Consider the following 21,117-nt stretch of genomic DNA (forward strand, 5'->3'; position numbering starts at 1 on the left):
ATATACACACACACACACATGAACAACAAGTTGGAATTTCAATATTTCCACAAGATATGAACAGGAAGTGTGTAGTCACGGGTCAGTCTTTATGAAATGAAAAGAATACACATTAACAATTTGTCGAATACTTGCAAGTTACACGTTATTACGTTAATATTCAACTTAATCTGTATCCCAATAATTACAATAGCTAGAAAGATGAAACCGCTTTTGATATATACTTGCTAAGTTTTCGAAGTAAATAATTTGGCATGTATTTTAATACTAATGTAATTTATTCTCTAAATCGCGGACAATTTCGGGCAACACGTGGAAGTTTTATTGGGACCATTGTCCCCAGGTCCCTCTTAACGAAGTTCCTGCCATATGACAGGGTAGGCATTGGTTCTTATTAGGATGTTACGTCACGGAAGTGATTACTATTGAATTTTTCAATGAAGTGAAATATGTGGAACCGCTATCCCTTCCGACGTGGGGATTTAACGATGCATTTCCACCGCGTACGGACATAATAACATGAGTTACAGCTCAGTCTTTCATTCCCCCCCCGTGCGTTGCTTGAATCCGTATCAGTGCTTCCATGCTATCGAACCAGGGTCATTGCCGTTAAATCTGGACGTGTCGTTTCGTGTTGCGACAGGAAGACATAAATTCCGATCAGATAATATAATTAGGAACAGATTTGCACGCAGCGGCCCCGGGTCTCCGTAAATGTTTATTAACGGATGGGCAGAGCAACGACGGGAATTCCTGCCTTCAGGATTCTGATTGGTTGGTGAAGTAACTGCGAGATAGGTAACAACTGATAAAGTAGCGAGTGAATAAATGCGAAGAAACAATATCGAAATGGAAAACGGCAGGAAAGGGGGCGTATATTCCCTACACTGTAAAATGTTTCCCAAGACCGTTAATTTCCGCTGCCACCCAACTTTCGTAAAATAATGCCCATGGCCATTTTTAAAGATTAACTATTATTGCACAGTTAACCTAATTAATGTAATTTTAATGATTCATTTTTAAAATATATGTATGGTACGTGCACACAACTGCAATTTTAACCTATGTATGTCTTTAAGCATGATAAAATATTCAAATTTAAATTTGAAAGTTTTCTTATACGTATCAATACTGTACAAAGGCCTGTATGTACGTGTATGTTACACGTATGAGTATGTCTGCACTTAATACACAACAGAGAGGTGACGTCATGAACGCGCCAGAGTTTTGTAAATTGTACGGTAACTTCTAACTGTACGTTCACTGATTTCAAATTTGGAGACATGAGAGCTAAGACCAGATTCCAAGATATAGAATAGTTGTTGCAATACCACTATATGCAAGTGAAAGCTGGCAACGAAAGAAAGGACATTAGCAATATAACTACAGCAGAAATAAAGTGTTATCTAAAGATAGGAAGGGAACACGAGGAGGCAGAGTAAGGAATGAAAACAAAGGAGAAAATAAGAAGTCGTAGTTTTTCTTAGTTTAGTCATGTACAATCGCGAAGGAACGGAAACTAAGCAGTTTCATGGAGCAAGTCCAGGAAGAAGAATGCATAGCGGTAGACCAAGGAGAGAGCATGATTGAAGCAATGAGAAGGAAAGAAGAGAAGACGTTGCAAGAGACGAGACAGATGCTCAGGAACAGAAGAGAATGGAAACAGTGGCACCACAGATGAGTAACTGCATAAAAGGGAAGAAGAATCTGATTTCAAAGTCGGAAGCACCTCACTCTCAGAGTCCAATATATGATCGTCTAATTTTTGTCACACCTCGTACATAAAATCATATACCGGTCGTATATTCAAGTCCTACCGGGCACATATCTATTTACTTTGTAGCTTGCATAGAAAAACAAAATGCCATTTCTTAAACTAAGCTAATTGTGGTCTTTGCTTGTATGATCTTGTTTGCTTTGCTGTTTGGTTTATAAATATCCTTTGTGCTGATGTCATCCCTTTTACTTCATTTCAGGTGAAGGGGCATGAAGCAGTGGTATATGAGTCCTACAATCTCACGAACATGGTAAGTAACGAACTTTTATTTAATCTTAGTAATTATGTAAAAACAAGACTTTTTCCGTGTCGTGTGTACAAACGATAAAATTATGCGTCACAAATATCTCCAGCCCGCCAAGTTACACATTGGCTGATTTGGCTCAAATGGAATCTCAGAAACACTAGACTAATACCAAGTACCCGGCTGCAATAAAGATTTCGTCTCAAAACTCTAATTTTGTGACAGTTGGCTTGGTCAGAAAATAGGTGAATTGTGCCCTCTTAACCTCCTCAATCATGTTAGCTCCATGATCTGTAGTCTATACAGATATTTGAAAATATCAGTAGCATTTGGTGCGCCCCAAAATCGACTTTTAGTGCGCCATCTTGAAATCTTTGATCGATTTCGCTCAAATGCAATGGAAGACAGAGTCATCCGAAATATCTAACAGTTTTAACAATTTCAATTCAAAAACTAAATTTACGGCAGTTATCATGACACAATTTGGTGACTTGCTCTCATTTTTTGACATTTCCAGTCCCTCCTAAACCTCAAGTGATGTCCTGACACTGCTATGAGTTTCGTTGCGGTCCACACAATGTTGAAAATGTGTATTTGTACATATATCGTTACTGGAGACATTTTGAATGGCATATTCGTGTTCTTCACCTAGAGATCGAGGCATCTATCATTCTCAGATTCTAACACGACCGTCTCCGCAATAGTGAATTTTCATTTGGACAATATCTTAAGGCTCGATTGAACCTTTGGCAGCCTTAAGATCGATTTTTTTCAAATTTTCCTCTCCATTCAGAAAACCTCTTTGTTATTGCAAAATATGAAAAATTACATCAGCTTAGAATTCCTTCTAGTGCATTGACGTGAATTTTCGTGTAGTTTTCTTTTACTGTTATCTAGATATTATCAATAATTTAATCTTCTTCTTCTTCTTTTGCTCTACAGCCCTTGGTGGGTTCTGGCATCCCAAACAATCTTCCTCCACCTCGTTCTATCTTGAGCTACATTTTTCCAATTGCGTATATTCATCCTTCTCAAATCTTCCTCAACCGCATCGATCCATCTTCCCCTCGGTCTTCCTTTTGGCCTTGTTCCCCACAATTTCTGATTGAATACCAGGCGTGGTAGCCTATCCTCTTCCATTCTCATCAGATGTCCTGCCCATCTTAAGCGTTGAGATTTTATATATCTCACCACATGTTCATATTGAATCAATCCTTCTAACTCCATATTATTCCTAATTCTATAGGATCCATCTTCATTCCTAACGGGGCCAAAGATCTTACGTAATATCTTCCTTTCAAAACACATTACCTTGCTTTCTGCTTTAGATGTAAGTTTCCAAGATTCTGCACCATATGCTATAACTGGTCTAATAAGTGTCCTATACAGTCTTAATTTTGTGTTCCTAGAGAGGTTTTTTGACTTAAATAATTCTATATGTGCATAATACTGTCTATTTCCAGCCTGTATCCTTTGGTTAACAATCTCTTCTTCTTCTATGTTGTTATGTAGAAGAGCTCCAAGGTAAGTAAAAGTGGGTACTCCCTCAAAGTGATATGTACCTACATTCACAGCCAGAGAGTTTCGTCTGGCTGGCGATCTGGACATTCTCATATATCTTGTTTTAGTTTCATTAATTAATAGTCCTATTCAATAATTTAATAGGCTAACGTAATCGCGAAACTTTTCAGAATATCTAGATAACAGCGGAAGCAAACTACACGAAAACTCACGTCAATGCTCGAGAAGGAATTCTAAGTGTATGTAATTTTTCATATTTTGCAATATCACAGTGGATTTTCGAATGAAGAGGAAAATATGAAGAAAATCGCCCTTACGGCTGCCAAAGGTCCAGTCGAACCTTAAATGTGAAACCGTAAAGAATGTGACGTGGTAAGTTTAGGAGCACCCTGTTGCCTCTGCACGCTCTTTTTCAAACCCTTATGTTCCCCTCACGCTTGACGCAAAACGTCTTGCTCGAAATATTTATTAGAAGTGCCGGAAAAAAAAAAATAATTTCTCGCAACAATTCCCACATCGCCTTGTGCTGAACTTGATGGTGTGTTAGTTTTAAGAAACCCGTTGTCGAAATGTCAGGGGTGTAACCAGCGGGTGAGCGAGGGCTCACCTTAAATAGTTTTAGCCCACCGGAAGCAGAGTGTACCTGAAAATATTTTGTTCTCTCTTGAGCCCTGAATGTAGTTTTCTGGCGACGCCACTGCGAAATGTAGAACAGCTCCACTGCTGGAATAGAGATACACAACACATACCGTTATGTTACCGCCCTCGGACCCACACAGTACACATTTTTTAGTTATATTTACAAGAAGTTACAATGTCTTGGTTACGTTACGTTGCATCACACATACGAAACTTGGACGTTGCTTGCTTGTGTGTGCTGCATGAGAAATAATTAACGTGTCGAGAGAAAAGCAGAAACATCTGGACAAGAGATCGTGTGGAAAGGGCACCACAGTCGCCTGACCTCAACCCCATGATCTTTGTCATATGGCAAAGTTTGAAATCTGAGATGCATGCTATGAAAATCATGGATCTATATCATTTCCTGGAAATGCTAACCGCTGCAACAGCTTCTCTGTATCCCCACATTATGAATAGGATTCAAGGTACCAAGTTGAAAAGTTTGTTCAGACTTGTGGCGGACATGTAAGGTACGTTTTGCATCAAGAAAGTGTGTTGTTCATCAGGCTTTATAACCACCCTGTAGAAAATAAGCTGGGAAGCGATTGTTGCGTTTGTTTCGAAAGTTTCACTACTCTTATTTTACCTTAATTTCATAGTTTCCATGACTGTTATTTGCCCACTATTCACAATTAGTCCATTATTTAATATTTCATTTCACGAATTTTTTTTAAATATTGGTAACAAGGTGTATGTGGTACACTTGTACTTGGTTGTTGTGTGCGCTCTCTTTACGTAGAGAAATCGCATATGAAAGGCGTACTGGGTGCATGCAAGTGCATGATCGATTTTCCCCTAATGTCACAGGGTCACTTTTAAAGTGGAACGGGTTAAGGATGTGGAATATCGTGGACGAATCTCGTTGCTAGACCCAGTTACAAATTTGATAAGAAAACTTTCCTCGTTTCGCTCTGAGAATTTGCTGCTTAGGTTTGAGGATCGACGTCACTAATTCGTTGCGCGTGTTTTCACTTCTGTTTGTGACTGTTCGTTTTAGAGGTTTCAGGCAAGGGCGCCTTCAGGGATGATCAAGAAGGTCACTTGTCCCCCTTCCCCTTACTGGAATATGGAGAAATTGCCAACTTATTTCTTTTTCAGTTTTAGCATTGCTTTGTTCGTGCTTACTTCTCTTCTTGATCATATCTCTTTCTTTCTGTTTCACACACTTCCTTATTCTCTTCACACTTTCTTTCTCTCCCTCCCTAAATCTTGTTAATTTATTTCTCTCGCTTTCTTCTTCCTCTCTATTTCACTCTCTCCCTCTTCTTTATTTATCTCCATTTCCTTTTCTTCTCCTTCCTCCTCCCTCTCCCTCTCTCTAACATCTTCAGCTTTCTTCTCTTTTCTATCGTGTCGTTCATATCTCTCCTTTTCTCTCTCTTCCTTAAACTAAAATAGCACGTAAACTTTACATCCCATTTGACACAAAATCTTATCGGTTCTGGCCCCTCTCGGAAAAGTTTCTGTGGGCGTCCATGATTTCAGATGTCTATGAATACTCCCCGCCCCCCTCCGTTGCTTGTCTCCATCCCAGTATTCTAGTACAGACCATTATATATGTGCGATTTCATTTTATACTGGCATATTTTAAAATGCCGAAAGCAGGGATTACTTATCTCCTCTCCGTACTTAGTTCTTTGAATTCGTCTTACAAAACATGCAGAGACTTTATGATTTGGGTTGTGTTTCAAGTTCACTTTATGCACAGAAAGGCTTATCGGGATTGGACCTACAGTTTAAAGTGGAATCCGAACCATTATGTGTCTCCACGGGTATCTAACCTGGGACCCCTTGAGTACAATGCGACTACGTTACCACAACGCCATCGGGGAGGCAGAAGGTTTTGGTGAAATGTGCTGCCCGTATAATTTTGTTTGCTTGCAATTTTCTTTGCTAGCAATTCAAGCTCCGAGACCGTGAATAAACTATCTAAAACCTTACGTATTTATGGAAAATGGTAAAATTGAATTTGCTGATTGATTCAACATTATATAGAACATATGTAAATTATCGATATTTCTTTAGTTTGTTCATTTTAATAGCTGGGATATTAACAATCATAAATAAAATTTGATTTATCTTATACTACGTACTTACGGCAGTTAGTTCTCCTCTCACAACTTCCAAGAAATCTCGAAACAGTGGCGGCGGCGCCTGCCGGGGTAATATTTTATGGGGCCCTGAATACCACACAAAATGCATATATGGACTAAAAGCGCAGTAATTTGTCTAGATTTTTCTTCTTTGCTAGGCCCCTATTTGCAGTCGCCACTGCCTCGGAAAGTCAATATTTCACGCAATTATGCTTTGTTCGTATCACTCGTGAAAGACCACAGATTATATACTCTCGTCTTTCGTGCGCATGCCTTACAATTAAAACCTTACCGCACAGCAACATTGCAATAACCATATTGTTTCCGTTATTTTATTCTTTACACATTCTGGAGTAATCGATAGACTTCAATACTTTTATTTTATATTGTCGAATGTAATTTTTAGGGGCTTATCCGAACTTGTATGGCTATCGTAGTGACCTTGTAATCAAGGGGTCCCAGGTTCGACTACACGTGGAAGAACTTTAGGCGGTGCTTCGAATCTCATTTTAAACTGAAGATCCTCTCCCGATTCTATATTAGCAGAAAATAGGCTTTTATAGAAACTTTGAATGTGATATTCTAGGATTAGAAAATCAGATTTACCTCAGAGAGGTTAGTAATTCGTGTCGCTAATTTCACTGTAATTTGGCTTTCTAAGAATTAAGTATCATTAAATTAAGGTATATTTTCAACTCCCGGTCTTGACAACGGAATCAGGGTGCAAAATAAGCGCGTGAATTTCTTAGTATCCTGAACGATATGCAACCGAAAGAAGTGTAGAGATTTGCGGGTTGCGATACGACTAGGATAGGAGCCTTCTTAGGTTCACGCACGAGTGGCTCCACAAAAGAGACAACGTCGAGGTTATTGGCGCCCGTCATAGGTTTTTACAACTTTAACCAAACTTCAAAGTATCGATTGGTTTTATTACGTCAGAGTTTTGAAGGCCACTTATTCGCTGCCGACCTTTTTGGAGCCGAGATCAATTTCTGGAAGGCCTCTGCACCACGCAAGGTAGTTGCATAAAATATATATTTAAGAATATTCGATTGCTCTTTGCTATTCTCAGGGTAATGTTGAAAGTATCTGACGGTTGTGTCAGTTAACTAACGATATCACAGAAACTACTTGAGATAGAAATATGAAATTAGCTGGATAGGGAGCAGCCTAGTACTAGCTCACTCCAGTATATATGATCACGATTAGTCAATTTGCCATTAACAGAAAACTGTTAACAATGTCCAGCAGCTCTGTATACATGGTGAGAGGCTGCCATATAAAAGAATACGATCGGCTTTAAAATTTGTTTATGCTTATATGCGAAAGAGAAAACCTAACAGGAAGAGACTAATAGTATATTTTTAAATATTTGCAAATTAAAATTAATATCCATAAGAACTTTTGTTTCTTCATTGGAAGAAATTCTTTAATTTTCTAAGCATTTCGACGTGATGCACATGGACGCACTTCACAATATGAAAGCTATGAGAGAACAATTTTTTAAATTAGCTAGTAAACAATTAATTTTAATGTGATTGTTGTTATTCAATTGACCTGCATTATACAAGCATTCGTATATGCTTATACATGGTAAATGTAATTCGTGTGTGTATTATTATTATAGACTGAAATTACATTTGATTTTTTTCTTATTCTATCGTCCATCTCTAATATTAAAGCATTGAGCAAATTAAAGCATTTCAGTCAGTGAACGTATATATTCTCACTGCGTGTCGTTTAATTTTATCACATGCAAGGTCAAAACCCACTTCTGCAAAGCTTGGACGTGGTCATTTGCCTTTTCTAGTCGTTTTTTTAAACCACTAAGCATTCATTTTTATAGGAGGCCCAAGTGTTGTTATCAATGTATTTGAGTTACCTTTTTGGGTCACCCTATATAATTCATTCATTGTTCTGAGTTCCCTTTGTTTATGTGTGTAGAGTTTATTGATATATGTGTAAGGAAATAGCAAAGAGTTGAAGAATTTAGTTTTTAAGTGAACTGTATTCTCATAGGCTAATCGATACTGGACCTACAGTTTATAGTAGTATCCTAGTCACTGTGTAAGGTGTCTCCAGTCGGGATTTAAACTGGTAACCTTTGATTAGAAGGTGACAGATTTACCCTATGCGTTATCTGGTAGGCTCTACAAGGAAATGTCAGTATAAATTAATGTCTGTTTTCTCGCGATCGCGAGATTAATAGGAATCTGTGAGTTTGTATAATGGACTTTAAATGAAAGGCTGCATTGTATAGGACGCCAGAACTAGAAGTGCAGGGTTCGAATCTTTGAAGAAGTGCGGCTAAATGCCTTTTAATACCCATAGTCGCGGTTGGCTTATGGGTAAAAGCACGCGACGTTATATAACATAATAGATAATTTAAACCGTCTTATTGTCACACGATTAACGATAGTCCCAGATATGACCTAGAAATAAAAAAAAAACAGTGAAATTTTCATTATGGGAGAGATTACGTGCCCAGAACAAGCAGTCGCTCTATAGAATGCGATCTGCGTTTTGTCAACAAAAGATCAACAGCTGATGAGTGCTGAGATGAGACAGAATCAAGGGAACAGATGGTGCTAAAGGCGCTGGACCAGGACTCACCTATTGTGGAGATGTAAGTGTCGTAGTACCTCTCGTCACAGTATCTGTGGACGATGCACGTCTTGCCAACGTTGGAGTCTCCCAGGACGAGCACTTTGTACGTTGCTGCGAAGTCCAGCGCCATGTTGGAGCTGTTGCCACTCCCGTTCGCGCCACGGTTCGGGCCTGATCGATCGGGCACTCGCAGCGTTGCCAACTTAGCTCTTTTCGAACCAGGCATGGTTCTTTCTCGAAAAGGAAATCCCAAGATTTCCCTCTTAGTGTAGACAGTCTTTATCTTATTGCCAATTACGCGTTTCTTCGCATTTTAGTTGCTTTTTCCACAATTTCGAAAACACTCTAACCATTGGTTATTTGCTACAATCTTATTTAAAATTTATATTTAGTAGGGCTAAGCGGATACCGGTGCCGATGTATCGGTTGAATTTTATTTACCGATATCGGTCGGTACTTTTTCGGCGTTTTGATCCTTCCTCCCATTTCGAGCACTGCACCACACATTAGTCAAAATGAAGGAGGACAGTTTGTTCGGAACGGTAAAAAATAATTATTTTACGGTTTACATTTCTAGCTCAGGCGTGGAGGTTTGTACTAGTGTACTGGCTCATACTGTCATTTCTATAGGATACTCATTGTCCCTTACATTGTCAATCAATCGACCTACACTGCGCCCAATGTGTAGGCAACCTTGCACAACATTCGAATCCATTTTCCCCGGTGTGGAAGAAAGTTGTAATCATCTTTCCTTGAAAGTGATTTTTCAGCTCCATCTTCTTAGTTGTTTAGAAAATTTTTACTCATGCCATTTGGAAACACTGTATGCTCGGCGCAAACTCCTTTCGAGATATATGTCTCATTGAGCCACCTGTAGCAGCAGACTGCCTGGAGCCCAGTCACATGAGTGGATTGGGATTTTCTGGCAGAGTTCCCACTCGGAGCAAAAAGTCTCCAAACTGTACCAGACGTTGACCTTGCTGCTAAAGGTGAACGTTGAATACGAGGATGCATAGACTTACTTCAAAAGCCTTGGCATTTCATTCACAGCTAGGTTAATCGGGATTACGCTATCGGTTTCAAAGCATGAAAATACTTATGTCCCCACCGGAAATCGAATCCAAGGTCGTTCATTGACTTAATTGATGCTACGTATTCGATTTTTTGAGCAGAAATTTTGTTAAGGAAGTATGCCTTATTCCTATATGTTGCAATCTTTTCCTACATTCAACGATCTTTTATTTTAGGAAACCTGCCCCAAAGGGAAAGGAGTTGTTGGTGGAGTCGTTTATATTTCACGTTGCTTTTCTTCCATTTTAGGCTAATCATGTAAAGAATTGATAATTACGCGTAGATGAAATTGAAGGAACACACACAAACTTACTCTTGGGCACGTTTTTTTTTTCGTGACAACGTGAGTCCTCACACGTGAAATTGAAGCAGGACGTTCTGCGTTGCCCTCCATACAGTCCTGACTTGGCTCCCTCGGATTATATTTTGTCTGGACTAAAGAAATTGAAGGTCAATGATGATATGATTAAAAACATTACATCAGTACATATTTTATCTCTTCATAGGATCAATACTAAGTTGCGTAGGATACTTTACTGCAAAAGAAAGTAAGTTTTTTTTTAGATCATCTTGTGGTAATTTTTAGGGCATAAATGAATGCATATTTCTAAAGTTTTGTGGTTATATAAATCAGAGCACTTTTAAAATGGATCACACGTTACTCAAGACGGAAAATATTAGCAATAGCTTGAGTGTTTATTATCAGTGATTTATCCACACACCACAAAATTTCCTCATTAACCCCTAAAAGTTTTTACAAAGGCCCAATTTAGAGTCATCGTTATTATTATTTTTTGAAGTAGAGTTACACTTAGGCTTACAGTTTATTTTACACAGATTATCTTACTATAAAAACCGCTTTTTGCTCTAAATTCTTTCTTACACCCTCTTCAATACAAAGTCACGGCCTCTGAGATAGAAAATCCTGGATAAATTCAAATTTATGTGTTCCAAGGACATTTTCATAAGTAATTGGTTGGCAACACTTCCTCCTGTCTGCTATCGTCGTTTCGAATAGAAAAGTATTCGCCCCGGCAGACACGGCGGAGACAGCAGTGAAGAAATACACTGACTGGGCGGTCTCCTTCCTTGTTCCAGTATCTGACATGACCTGGGCGCCAGTTACAAAAAATGCCGCCTACTAAGTTTCATCCATAAATGGTCGGTTATTGCCGAGAATATTTTTTCATCTGCGAAGCAAGCACGGTTATGTGTACTATTTCAGATAGGTAAAGATAAAGTTCCCCGTGCATATATCACCGTGCCATGAAAGCACATTCAAGTGATAGGGCCCCACACATTCTCGATCTCTGTTATTTTGGAGGAGATATGATCAGCACCACGCTCCGGCCGCCTGAACCCCCAGGTACCCGTCGATCTGAAGAAGGGTGAGCCCCAGGGCCATGTTATGCGTGGACAAGGCCGGAAAATTCCGATCTTAGATCACTTATCCCGGGAATCGAACCCGGGTCTCCCACATAGCAGTCAGACGCCCTACTGACTAGTCCATCCCGGCTCTTATTTCAGATATTAAACAAAACAAGTCATAGGCATTATAGTGAGGTTCGTTTTTCCAAATGGTTGATCGTACAATATTTGCACCAATATAACAAACTATTATCATCACAAACCAATGATTATTTGAAACGCTTATATATCAACTTCTAGACTATTCTGATGTACTGTACTGCAGTAGAATAACTAAAACTTTGCAAGTAAAAATTCGAAAATGTCAAAATACTTTACCTTGCATAAATAATTATATCCTTAATATGTACCGTAGGCGACTATACACCCTCATTTATAAAATTATTAAATCAAGCAAGCCTTCATATCTGGCTGGCATGTTGATCCCTCACAGTGGCGCAACCACAGGGGGGGGGGGCATTGCCCCCTCCAAACTTCGACGGAAGTCAATTCTGGGGGGCGGGAAACATTGACGGCCAAGGGGGCACAGAGGAGCAATTACGCCTTTCGATTTAAAATTTTATGCAAATAAAAATACATTTCGTAAAATTTTCTTGCTCGCTTCGCTCACCAATTTCTTCTCAAGTTCAGAGCCGTAGCTAGGGGCCGGTGGGAGTCGGCCATGGGTGCCGAATGATCTAAATTTTTTTTAAAAAATGTAAAAAGTAAAGTGCTCCCCTGTGCTTAGCATCACGTCATGAAGGCATATAGGGGGTGTGGGGGTAACGCCCCACACTTTCTTGATCCGGTCGTGAGTGGGGGTGATGTGATCATCACGTCCCTGACCGCCTTTACCCCCCAGGGTTTCCCCCAAGTACCCATGAGGAAGAGAAAATGCGATGGCGTCCAGTGAAATTATTGGCACCCTATTAAATCAATATTGCTTTTATTTGCAAAAGTTGGATCTAATAATTTTCTTGCTCGCTCCGCTCACAATGTATTTGTTTTCTATGTATTTAAATAATGTGTATTGTATAATATATGTATTGAATTAACTTAGAATACGTACATAATTTATTGTTAGCATGTTGCATGTGTGTTTTCTTATTTTATGTCGCTCCATGTTGCATATGTGTAAAATATATGTTGTACGTGAAAGTTATACATGTTTTATGTAGAAAAAGAATTATATTCGGAATGCATTTATCATTCATTTTCTGACATTCAAGAATACAGTTTGTGTGCTTGTTTTCCATTATTAGCTAATGTGAAATTGACGGTGTTGAAAAAATATTACACATAGTTTGTTCCAAACAAATGCTTTAGCACCGACTTTTAACCCTTTTTTTGTAATTTAAGATGATGATAACGTCTTTGATACTACTACCACCACTAGTACCAGTAGAAATAATATTATTGTTTTTGTTATTATTATTATATATTATTATAACATTATAATATATATGATTGTAGAAAACTTCTTACGTCACGTGCCAGCAACATATTTGTTAAAACACTAAAATCACACACTAACAGCACGATAAAAAACACTTCGGAGTTCTTTCAAGCTTTCGACTCCTTCACGGAGTCATCTTCAGGGCTGGTCAAGGACAGACGTAGACGCGGTTGTCGTTACACAACGCCAGTGATTTTAGTGTTTTAACAAATTATAATATATATAGGATATATATAAATGCCATTATGAATGTTTTTGTTATTATTATTATTGGTGCGTTTATCCTGGTACTTGCCCCCCCCCCCCCCGACAAAAATTCGTGATTCCGCCTCTGGTCCCTCACACCAGCATATACAACTACCATACAAGAACCAATTCCAAATTTAACCTCTCACACTGCAGCACCCAGGTTTATCACTCTTGGTGTTCATTTGTGGGAGTAAAAATCTGGAATGCCTTACCTATGAGCATGTCAATTATATCTAAAAATAGGACACTTTCGAGAAGAAGTACAAAATTTTCTTTTATGTGAGCAGAGATTATTTTCAGGCACTACGATGCATTCTGTATGCTTTTCCTCCTTTCCATTTGCATTTTTCACAATTTTTAATTTTATTTGTATAACATCTGTCACATGTATTTACTAATAGTAGCCTGTAGATAAATCATAAATTTGTATATTATAATGTATTAATATTACAACCATATATCAGAAATTCCACAAGTTAAGTGAGGTAGCAGAACAGACTCAGGCTGAATATTATCCTCATAAAATAAATAAATTTAAATTTAGAAAAAAAATAATTGAACCCACGAATTGAGCTTGGCTGTTCAATGTTCCTGGGCATTTTTTTTTCCCATTAAAAAGTTAAGAGAACACTATTAATAATTTCAGAGGGGGCGAACATGTTAGTCCAAATGAATCTTTTTCAGAAAGAGCCAAGCGCTTCTCTTTCCTTGCGAAAAAAAAAAGCTTGGCATGGAAATTCTAGCATTGCCAGGAACCTACATTTTGTTGGAAAGGTTCTGGGACTATCGCTACAGAAAATTATATATTGAACTTATCAACTAATGGTGCCTCTTCACTTCAAAGTAGTCACCTCTGCTGTCAATACACTGCTGCCACAGTCTCTGGACGGGGTTCACTCTCACAAGGCCGTTCTGGGAGGCTTTTAAGGGTAATTGAATCCCTCCTTCCCGAAATGCCTTGCAAATAATAATAGTAATCAATACAGTATAGGGATGGACCGATATGAAATTTTGGCCGATATCAATAAAGTACTGATATAAAATTTACCGATCCGATATAAAATAAATAATAATAAATAAAATTCAGAATGGCTCTTGAAGGCTCTCAACGGTCCATTGACCTCCTTAATAAATGTAGATTACAAGATGACTTTATTGCAAAAGAAGCTGCATATTTAGACATTTACTTTTTGAATAAGGTAGGGCATGGAGATAACATGTTTACATCCATAAAAAATGTAACAAAATGGCAGAATATTATGAGATATTTATAGATATATTGGACCAGTAATTTTACCGATAACCAATATGCCTATATCGGCCGATACCGATAGAGTACCAATTTATCTCTCACATTCCTAATACAGTATGACATAATTACAGGAAGGGGGGGGGGAGTAGGCAATGTAGATGCTACACATATTTTGGAAGGTTAGGAGGGATAGTAAATGCGCATTGTGTGAAATAATATTAAAAGTACAAAAATCTTTTAATTTATTTTGCTACACACACTTGCAAGTACTCGCAGGAACTATTTTCAAACATGTGGATTTTCTTTAAGACTAGAAGCCTATGAGAACTGGTGTATGTATAAATTAATGAGATGACTACATTAATCAAGTTTTGAGCTACATGTATATATTTACTACCTCCCATCAGGTAGATGCACTTGATTACCCAAACTCTATACAGAGGAAAAATAGGAGACATAACAAGGAAATATGAATGTGAAAGTCATCAATAACATTAATAGTATACATGTATTTATTTATCTTTTTTTTTTACAATTATCTATAAAAATATACACTCAATAAAGTATTATTTGACATTCAACTTTCCTCAATTCAATATTAAAATTTTGTCACATTGAATTATAATGAAAAATGTACCAGCATTAGTGTTACATTAATTTTTACAATTCAAAATGGCTTCCTTCTAATATATTAATTTAAATCTTGTCCAAACAGGGAAATATAAACACTTGATCACAATGGATTGATCCACCTTACACACAGAACAAGTTTTAAGATTTCTATACAATATTTTATGATTAACAAAAGTTTTTCACGGAAGCTCGAAGTTAGTTTTATTATAGGAATACAAAAAAAAAAATCTTCACTCAGTTTTTGAAACCCACAATCGTTCACATTAAAAATGGATGTAATAATGAACAAACAACATCACCACCTGCAGAACCAATCTGCAATGTGTTAATAAATGATTTATAATTTTGAAATGTCACAAAAAAACTAACGTTTTTTTCTGCTTACAATAATAAGTACATTCTGTTCATTATGTACTTTCTAACAGCATCATATGCATTACCAGGACTACACAATGCCATGTACAGAGTGTATATTTGATAAACCACAGACCTGATAAGTGTACTCCTAAACTAACATGTTAATTAACACTAAATATTAATATCTTTGTGGTATAAATATATTAAAAGATGAACAATATGAGATTTAAAAATTTAATTAGCTATGCTATAAAAAATTAAATAAAATTAAAAATTAACAATACGTGTATACTATGATGTTATTCACATATTTCTCAAAATAATATAAAAGTTCTCACTACAACTACACTTACTGTAATGACCTTAGTTTGTTTCTTTTTGCACTATTTCTATTGACTAGACAGATCACTAATGCCCATTTGTTACAATAAAAATACTACATATGGCTTTCTTTACATCAATTACATGCATTTGTACTACCACTAAATTAAAAGTTATAAATTCACAGTGTGATTGGATACCAGTAAGTTTAAACAATAAACATGATCTATATATCTTCAAATGTATGTGTGTCTATGTGAATTAAATAAACTAAAAAAGGTCTATTAATAAAGAGCAAAGTCAGTTAAAATATGGAAACGACATTTGTAGCATTTTACGGGAGCATCATTTGGATTATCAAAAAATCCTATTTAGGTGATTGTCATATTTAAATTTTAAATATGAACACATTTCAAAAGTATAAAAATATGAAGTGTAAAATATGGCAGAAAGTAGCATTGAAATATGTATATTCATTGGCATAGCAACATATTGAGCGGCCCTGGCCGAGATTATGTGAGGCCCCATCCATTATTTAAATTAATGTGAATCGATACAAAATCTTCGAACATATGTCAGCAAGATATCAAATTTAAATAATAATAACGATAATAGAATTAAAAATGACTAATTATGTATTAACAGGATTAAAATAGTGTTTTTTGTAGTTTGTTTCTTAGAGTTGATTCATTTTTTCTATCTTATGCAAAAATTAAGAAGCCTTGATTGTAATTTTCTCTCAAGATCCAATAATTATCATGTTGATCCATTGTTGTGAGGCCCTAATAATCCACCACTGTACATTAAAACACTTTCCCTTACATTTGTTTTCAAATATTTCATCAGTAACCCATCTATTCTGCTTTGCTATTTTAGATGCTCCAGATCTGGTTTCTCACTTTGTCCACCCCTTGCTATGCCTCTGAATATATTTAATTTACACATAAAATAAACTTCAATAACAGGAGCACGAAACAATTAGGTTAGCATAAACATCATATTCTATAGCAGCAGAAAGTCATGAATACATGTTAAAAACTGAGATAAAATAAGAGTACGTACCTTGTTTCTTCTCTTGAATTTTTGGATTAACCTCGATCCTTCTTTAGGGATGGCCGAAAGAACAAGACATTAAAACATGTTTAAAGAGGATAAAAAGTATAAAAACTTGACCATGTCTCCAAAGCGATCAGCCAATTCAGAGGTGACATGACTGATCACTTTCGAGACATGGTCAAGACAAGTTTTTATACTTTTTAACCCATTTTAATCATGTTTTAATGTCTTATTCTTTTCTTCCATACTTGAAGAAGAATCGAGGTCGATCTGAAAATTCGGAGGAAAAAACTGTTGTCATGTTATATGTTTTTAATATGTCTACGACATAGTGTCGTGACGTGAAATACTATATTTTTTTTATCATTATATGCTTATCCATCTATTCAAGTTTCAAGAATGTGAATTCAATTTGAACTACAGACTATTGCTGACCACTGTAACTTTCACATTACATTATTTCACAGATCAAAGCAAAGAAATGACTTAGATTCCTTCCTTAATGAAAACATTTATACTTAAAAGATATGTATGCAAAGTGAAGGACAATAATGATAAGATATGATAAGAAAGAGACCCCTAAGGAAGCTCTATCACATAGTTTATCACAAATTTTTAGTTAATTCTAGCTTGGTCACTTCCCAAGCACACATTGACACCATCTGTTTAAGGATTTTGCTGAATCATTGGGTTGGATCAGTAACATATTAGTTTTTTTTTTTTAATATTTTACATTTACATTCTAAATTCTATGTTTAGAATCAGAGGGTTGAGTCTCTTGCTGTACGAATGGAGGACAAACGCAACAAAAGTCATATGAATCTGTTGTCTGCTAATGATCCTTTGGAGAATGTGATTGGGGTGTTTTCGTTTACCCTTGCCCTCCCAAAAATGGGGGGAGGTGAAGATTTGACAAGAGAGCTTGACAGCTATTAGTATTTCATGTCATTTCCAGAAGTAATGAGTTACTTGTAACACAATTTTAAGCAATAGTTATTTTTGAGTAATCATAACTGTACCTAAAAAATAACCCGTGGCGCAACAGTCCATGAGGGCCAGGGCTTACCTACTGACTGACGGCCTCACTCCCACCTGCCGAGGTGGGAGATGATCCAACCAGTTATGGGGTAATGTGTGGTCAGCATGAAGATCCCCCAGTCATGTTCTAGGTCTCCATAACCAGGTTATGCTACTTATTTGTAGCTCCCCAAATTCCTCACGATGGTGGGTGGCAAAGTGTCCCATACACAGGCCGAAATCTCAGGAGAAAATTTGTTACGCTTACCCCAGGAGACTCAAACCCGTAGCCGGAGCCCAAAGCGTGCCTTAGACCACATGACCACGGTGCAGGATGATAACTGGAACTAGTTGTAGTATTAATTAATACAGGGTGATTCTGAACAATGCCGATATAGGGTGTTGAGAAAATAAGGGGCAAAATTTATGAACGGATTCTTCGTGTGTAGAGAAAGAAAGCAGGTTATATCAACATGGGCCCAGAAAAGCTGATGCAGCTCTAGTTCATTCACGATTATGTTGATTAATGCAGTGTTAGAAATAGTGCCACCTTAGCAGTCACACTCCTGATCTAAAAAGTTCCAGGTTCAAGTACCAGCCAGAGAAAGACATTTTCATTGTATTCACACTTTATCTAACCTCATCATCATCATCAGAGGTGGAAAAGTAATGTACCAATGAACAAATATTACAAAAATCGTGCATTCACTCCATGTATAGATTAGCCTAAGTACTCTGGGGGAATTCTAAAGAGCTGCACAGACCTGCAACTAAAATTTCTAGGTATAGTTATGACTGGTAAATGCCAAACTGAATGACACAGAAATCACTGAATTGTGTTGTCCACTGTATTAAGTTGGCTACACTGAAATTGAGAAATAGGTGGAGCATTACAGCAAAAAAGAAAATGTAATATCAAGTCTACATTTGAATGGTAAGTCCACTTTATGCATAGAAAGGCTAATTGGGACTGGACCTACAGTTTAAAGTGGGATCTGAACCGCTATGCAATGTGCCTCCACCAGGTATCAAACCCTTGACCCCTTGATCAAGGTGACATTATCACTATGCCATCGGGGAGGCCCTCAAGTCTACATGTTATCATAATTGCCTGACCAATGCATCACAACATAAGTGGCAAAGTGATCCAAAAACTGTGGGTCTTACTTCTTCCCTTCCCCCTTCCTACAGGGGTAAACTAACATTTGACAGCAACCTTTCTGTTAACCACCTTCCAACTTGCTGATTACTATTTTCAAAAATAGCACCATGGTACTCTTTGAAACAAGCAATATTTTTAAAAATAATCATTTCTGACACAAGCCCATATCCATACAACCCTTAAGCATTAAGTACTTGTTCATGATATCCAACACCAATCTCTCATTAAGTTTTGTGAATTTTCAGATTTCCTTTAACATTCCTTTAACAGTAGCCACGGTAGCTCAGTCGTTAGGGCATCTAACAACCTGTTTGATCCCCGGCAGGGGAGAACCGGGATTTTTTCAACTGTTCAAGCGGCTCCAGCGTCCACCCAGCATCGTATAGTGGGTACCTGGAGCAAACTCTGGAGGATAAAGGCAGTCAGGGGTTTGGCGCTGATCACATCACCCCCAGCTTCAGCAGTGATCAAGAAAGTGTGGGGCCCTAACCCCACACCCCCTATACGCCTTCATGGCGTGGTGCATAACACAGGGGAGCACTTCCTTTAACATTACAGCCAAAAAATGTAATATAAAGTCTACATGTTATAAGATCACATGCACAAAATATTCTCACTTTTCTTCCATCTTTTCTTGAACACCCATTTTTAGTGTTCTGTGTTCAACTTATTACATTCAAGAAGTATAATGAGCATAACAGCATTTTCAACTAAACTTTTCATTTGATAAATATGAAACCAAATCTGTCCCGTACAACTGGCACATCAAAAATAAAGAATGAGCAGAAATATTACCAAATATATCTCTCGCTTAAACGCAATATTATTACAGCATTTTATGTTTACTTAACCCTCATTAACGTTGTAGAAGCTAACCCATGCTTAACACTTAAGTGGATTGGTATCATTTCTTATGGGAAAAGGAAGCACTACATTCTAACTTCCCACTTCGACTATTCCAACTATTGTTTTCATTTTTTTAACAGAGGTTTATTTTTTCATTCTTCCTTCTCTTCACTCACATGTTTTGTGCAAATATCTCTAGCTCTACATTCCCCAATAAGAAATTTTAAAATTATCTCTAAACCAATGTAAAAAAAAACCCTACGCTTCCAGCAAATAGGGTTCAGCTTGATAAAGAAACAACCTTTTTACCTAAAGTTGTTTCTTCAAAATGTAATAAATGAAAAGTTATGAAATGTGATTGAGTTCGATAATATGAGCAAATTATATCTCGATCAAGTTTGCGAGTGGTATCTGACAGACCATTAAAAATCATACAGGAACTTCAAAACCTTACATATGTTAAAAATAGTAGACAAAGTTCTGATTGTGTAAATCTCAATAAATAATTATGCATACACATTTTCTACATAAATCTGATTGCATTCATTCTGTAAGTGTACACTGAACAGGCATGTTCTAATTATTATTATAATAATTATTGTGGATAATTATTTTATCCTTACATATGTGTTTCCCAGTGAGCAATATGTTGCTATCATCTACAAAGATTATGCATGCTGGGAAAGTGTTATAAAATTGCATTCAGTGTTTTACACCTTTTCTCTCTCCTGGAAATATATACAATGTTTTCCATGAAAAAAGACAATGGAGACTGAAAAGTAAGTCACTTACGTAAACACTTTTTACAACAAAATTTCTCATAAATTAATACTTTCTGCAACTTTCAAAAGTGCAAACTTTGTCTATCCAAACTTAAAACTTACTTCCACAGTCATTTCCAGTATTCTAAATGTTTTGTTTTGATCCCGTTGTGAATATCATTACACAATCAGAACTCGACCAAAATAATGTTCAGTACAACATAATAATGAAAAATGAATCTCTAGCATACATTATTCCTACATGGATGATATATCCAAGTAACAATTACAATATATTTAAGTTAAGTACAGCTTTAACCTCACAAATATGTTTCCCCACTAATTCCCTCTTTTGTGCCTTCATCTTTACTTGCTAAAATGTGTGATATGTTGTCAACATTGCGTTGTTTCGTAGTAAGCAAAAATACGAATATTTCAAGTCCTTTGAATGTTTATAGTAATCAAAGTTAATCTCATATATATGCCGTTGTATAGAAGTGTCTAAGTTATTCTTAGGCCTTATACTTTAGTGTCATCAGAGCATCAGTATGCAAATGATATATATATATATGCACATGTTGGTCCTTTTGAATAACATTAATCTAT

At 36.9% G+C, this 21,117-nt stretch overlaps 2 protein-coding genes across 2 annotated transcripts in view; one reads left to right on the forward strand and one right to left on the reverse strand.

The window, feature by feature from the left end:
• The window catches only part of RabX4 (RAS oncogene family member RabX4), a 34,568-nt gene extending 25,506 nt beyond the window's left edge, over positions 1–9,062 (reverse strand). The window contains exon 1 of the mRNA XM_083111010.1: positions 8,930–9,062. Within this exon, the coding sequence (XP_082967136.1) occupies positions 8,930–9,053 (124 nt within the window). The 5' untranslated portion in view covers positions 9,054–9,062. The remainder of the gene's footprint in view (positions 1–8,929) is intronic.
• Positions 1,977–21,117, forward strand: part of LOC145978391 (28S rRNA (uridine-N(3))-methyltransferase) — a 47,035-nt gene continuing 27,894 nt past the window's right edge. Inside the window, exon 1 of the mRNA XM_083111007.1 lies at positions 1,977–2,027. The gene's annotated coding sequence lies outside the window, so the exon portion shown is untranslated. The remainder of the gene's footprint in view (positions 2,028–21,117) is intronic.

This window comes from Lepisma saccharinum, chromosome 24 (genome assembly GCF_977018435.1).
Source record: "Lepisma saccharinum chromosome 24, izLepSacc3.1, whole genome shotgun sequence".
Classification (NCBI taxonomy): Eukaryota; Metazoa; Arthropoda; class Insecta; order Zygentoma; family Lepismatidae; genus Lepisma; species Lepisma saccharinum.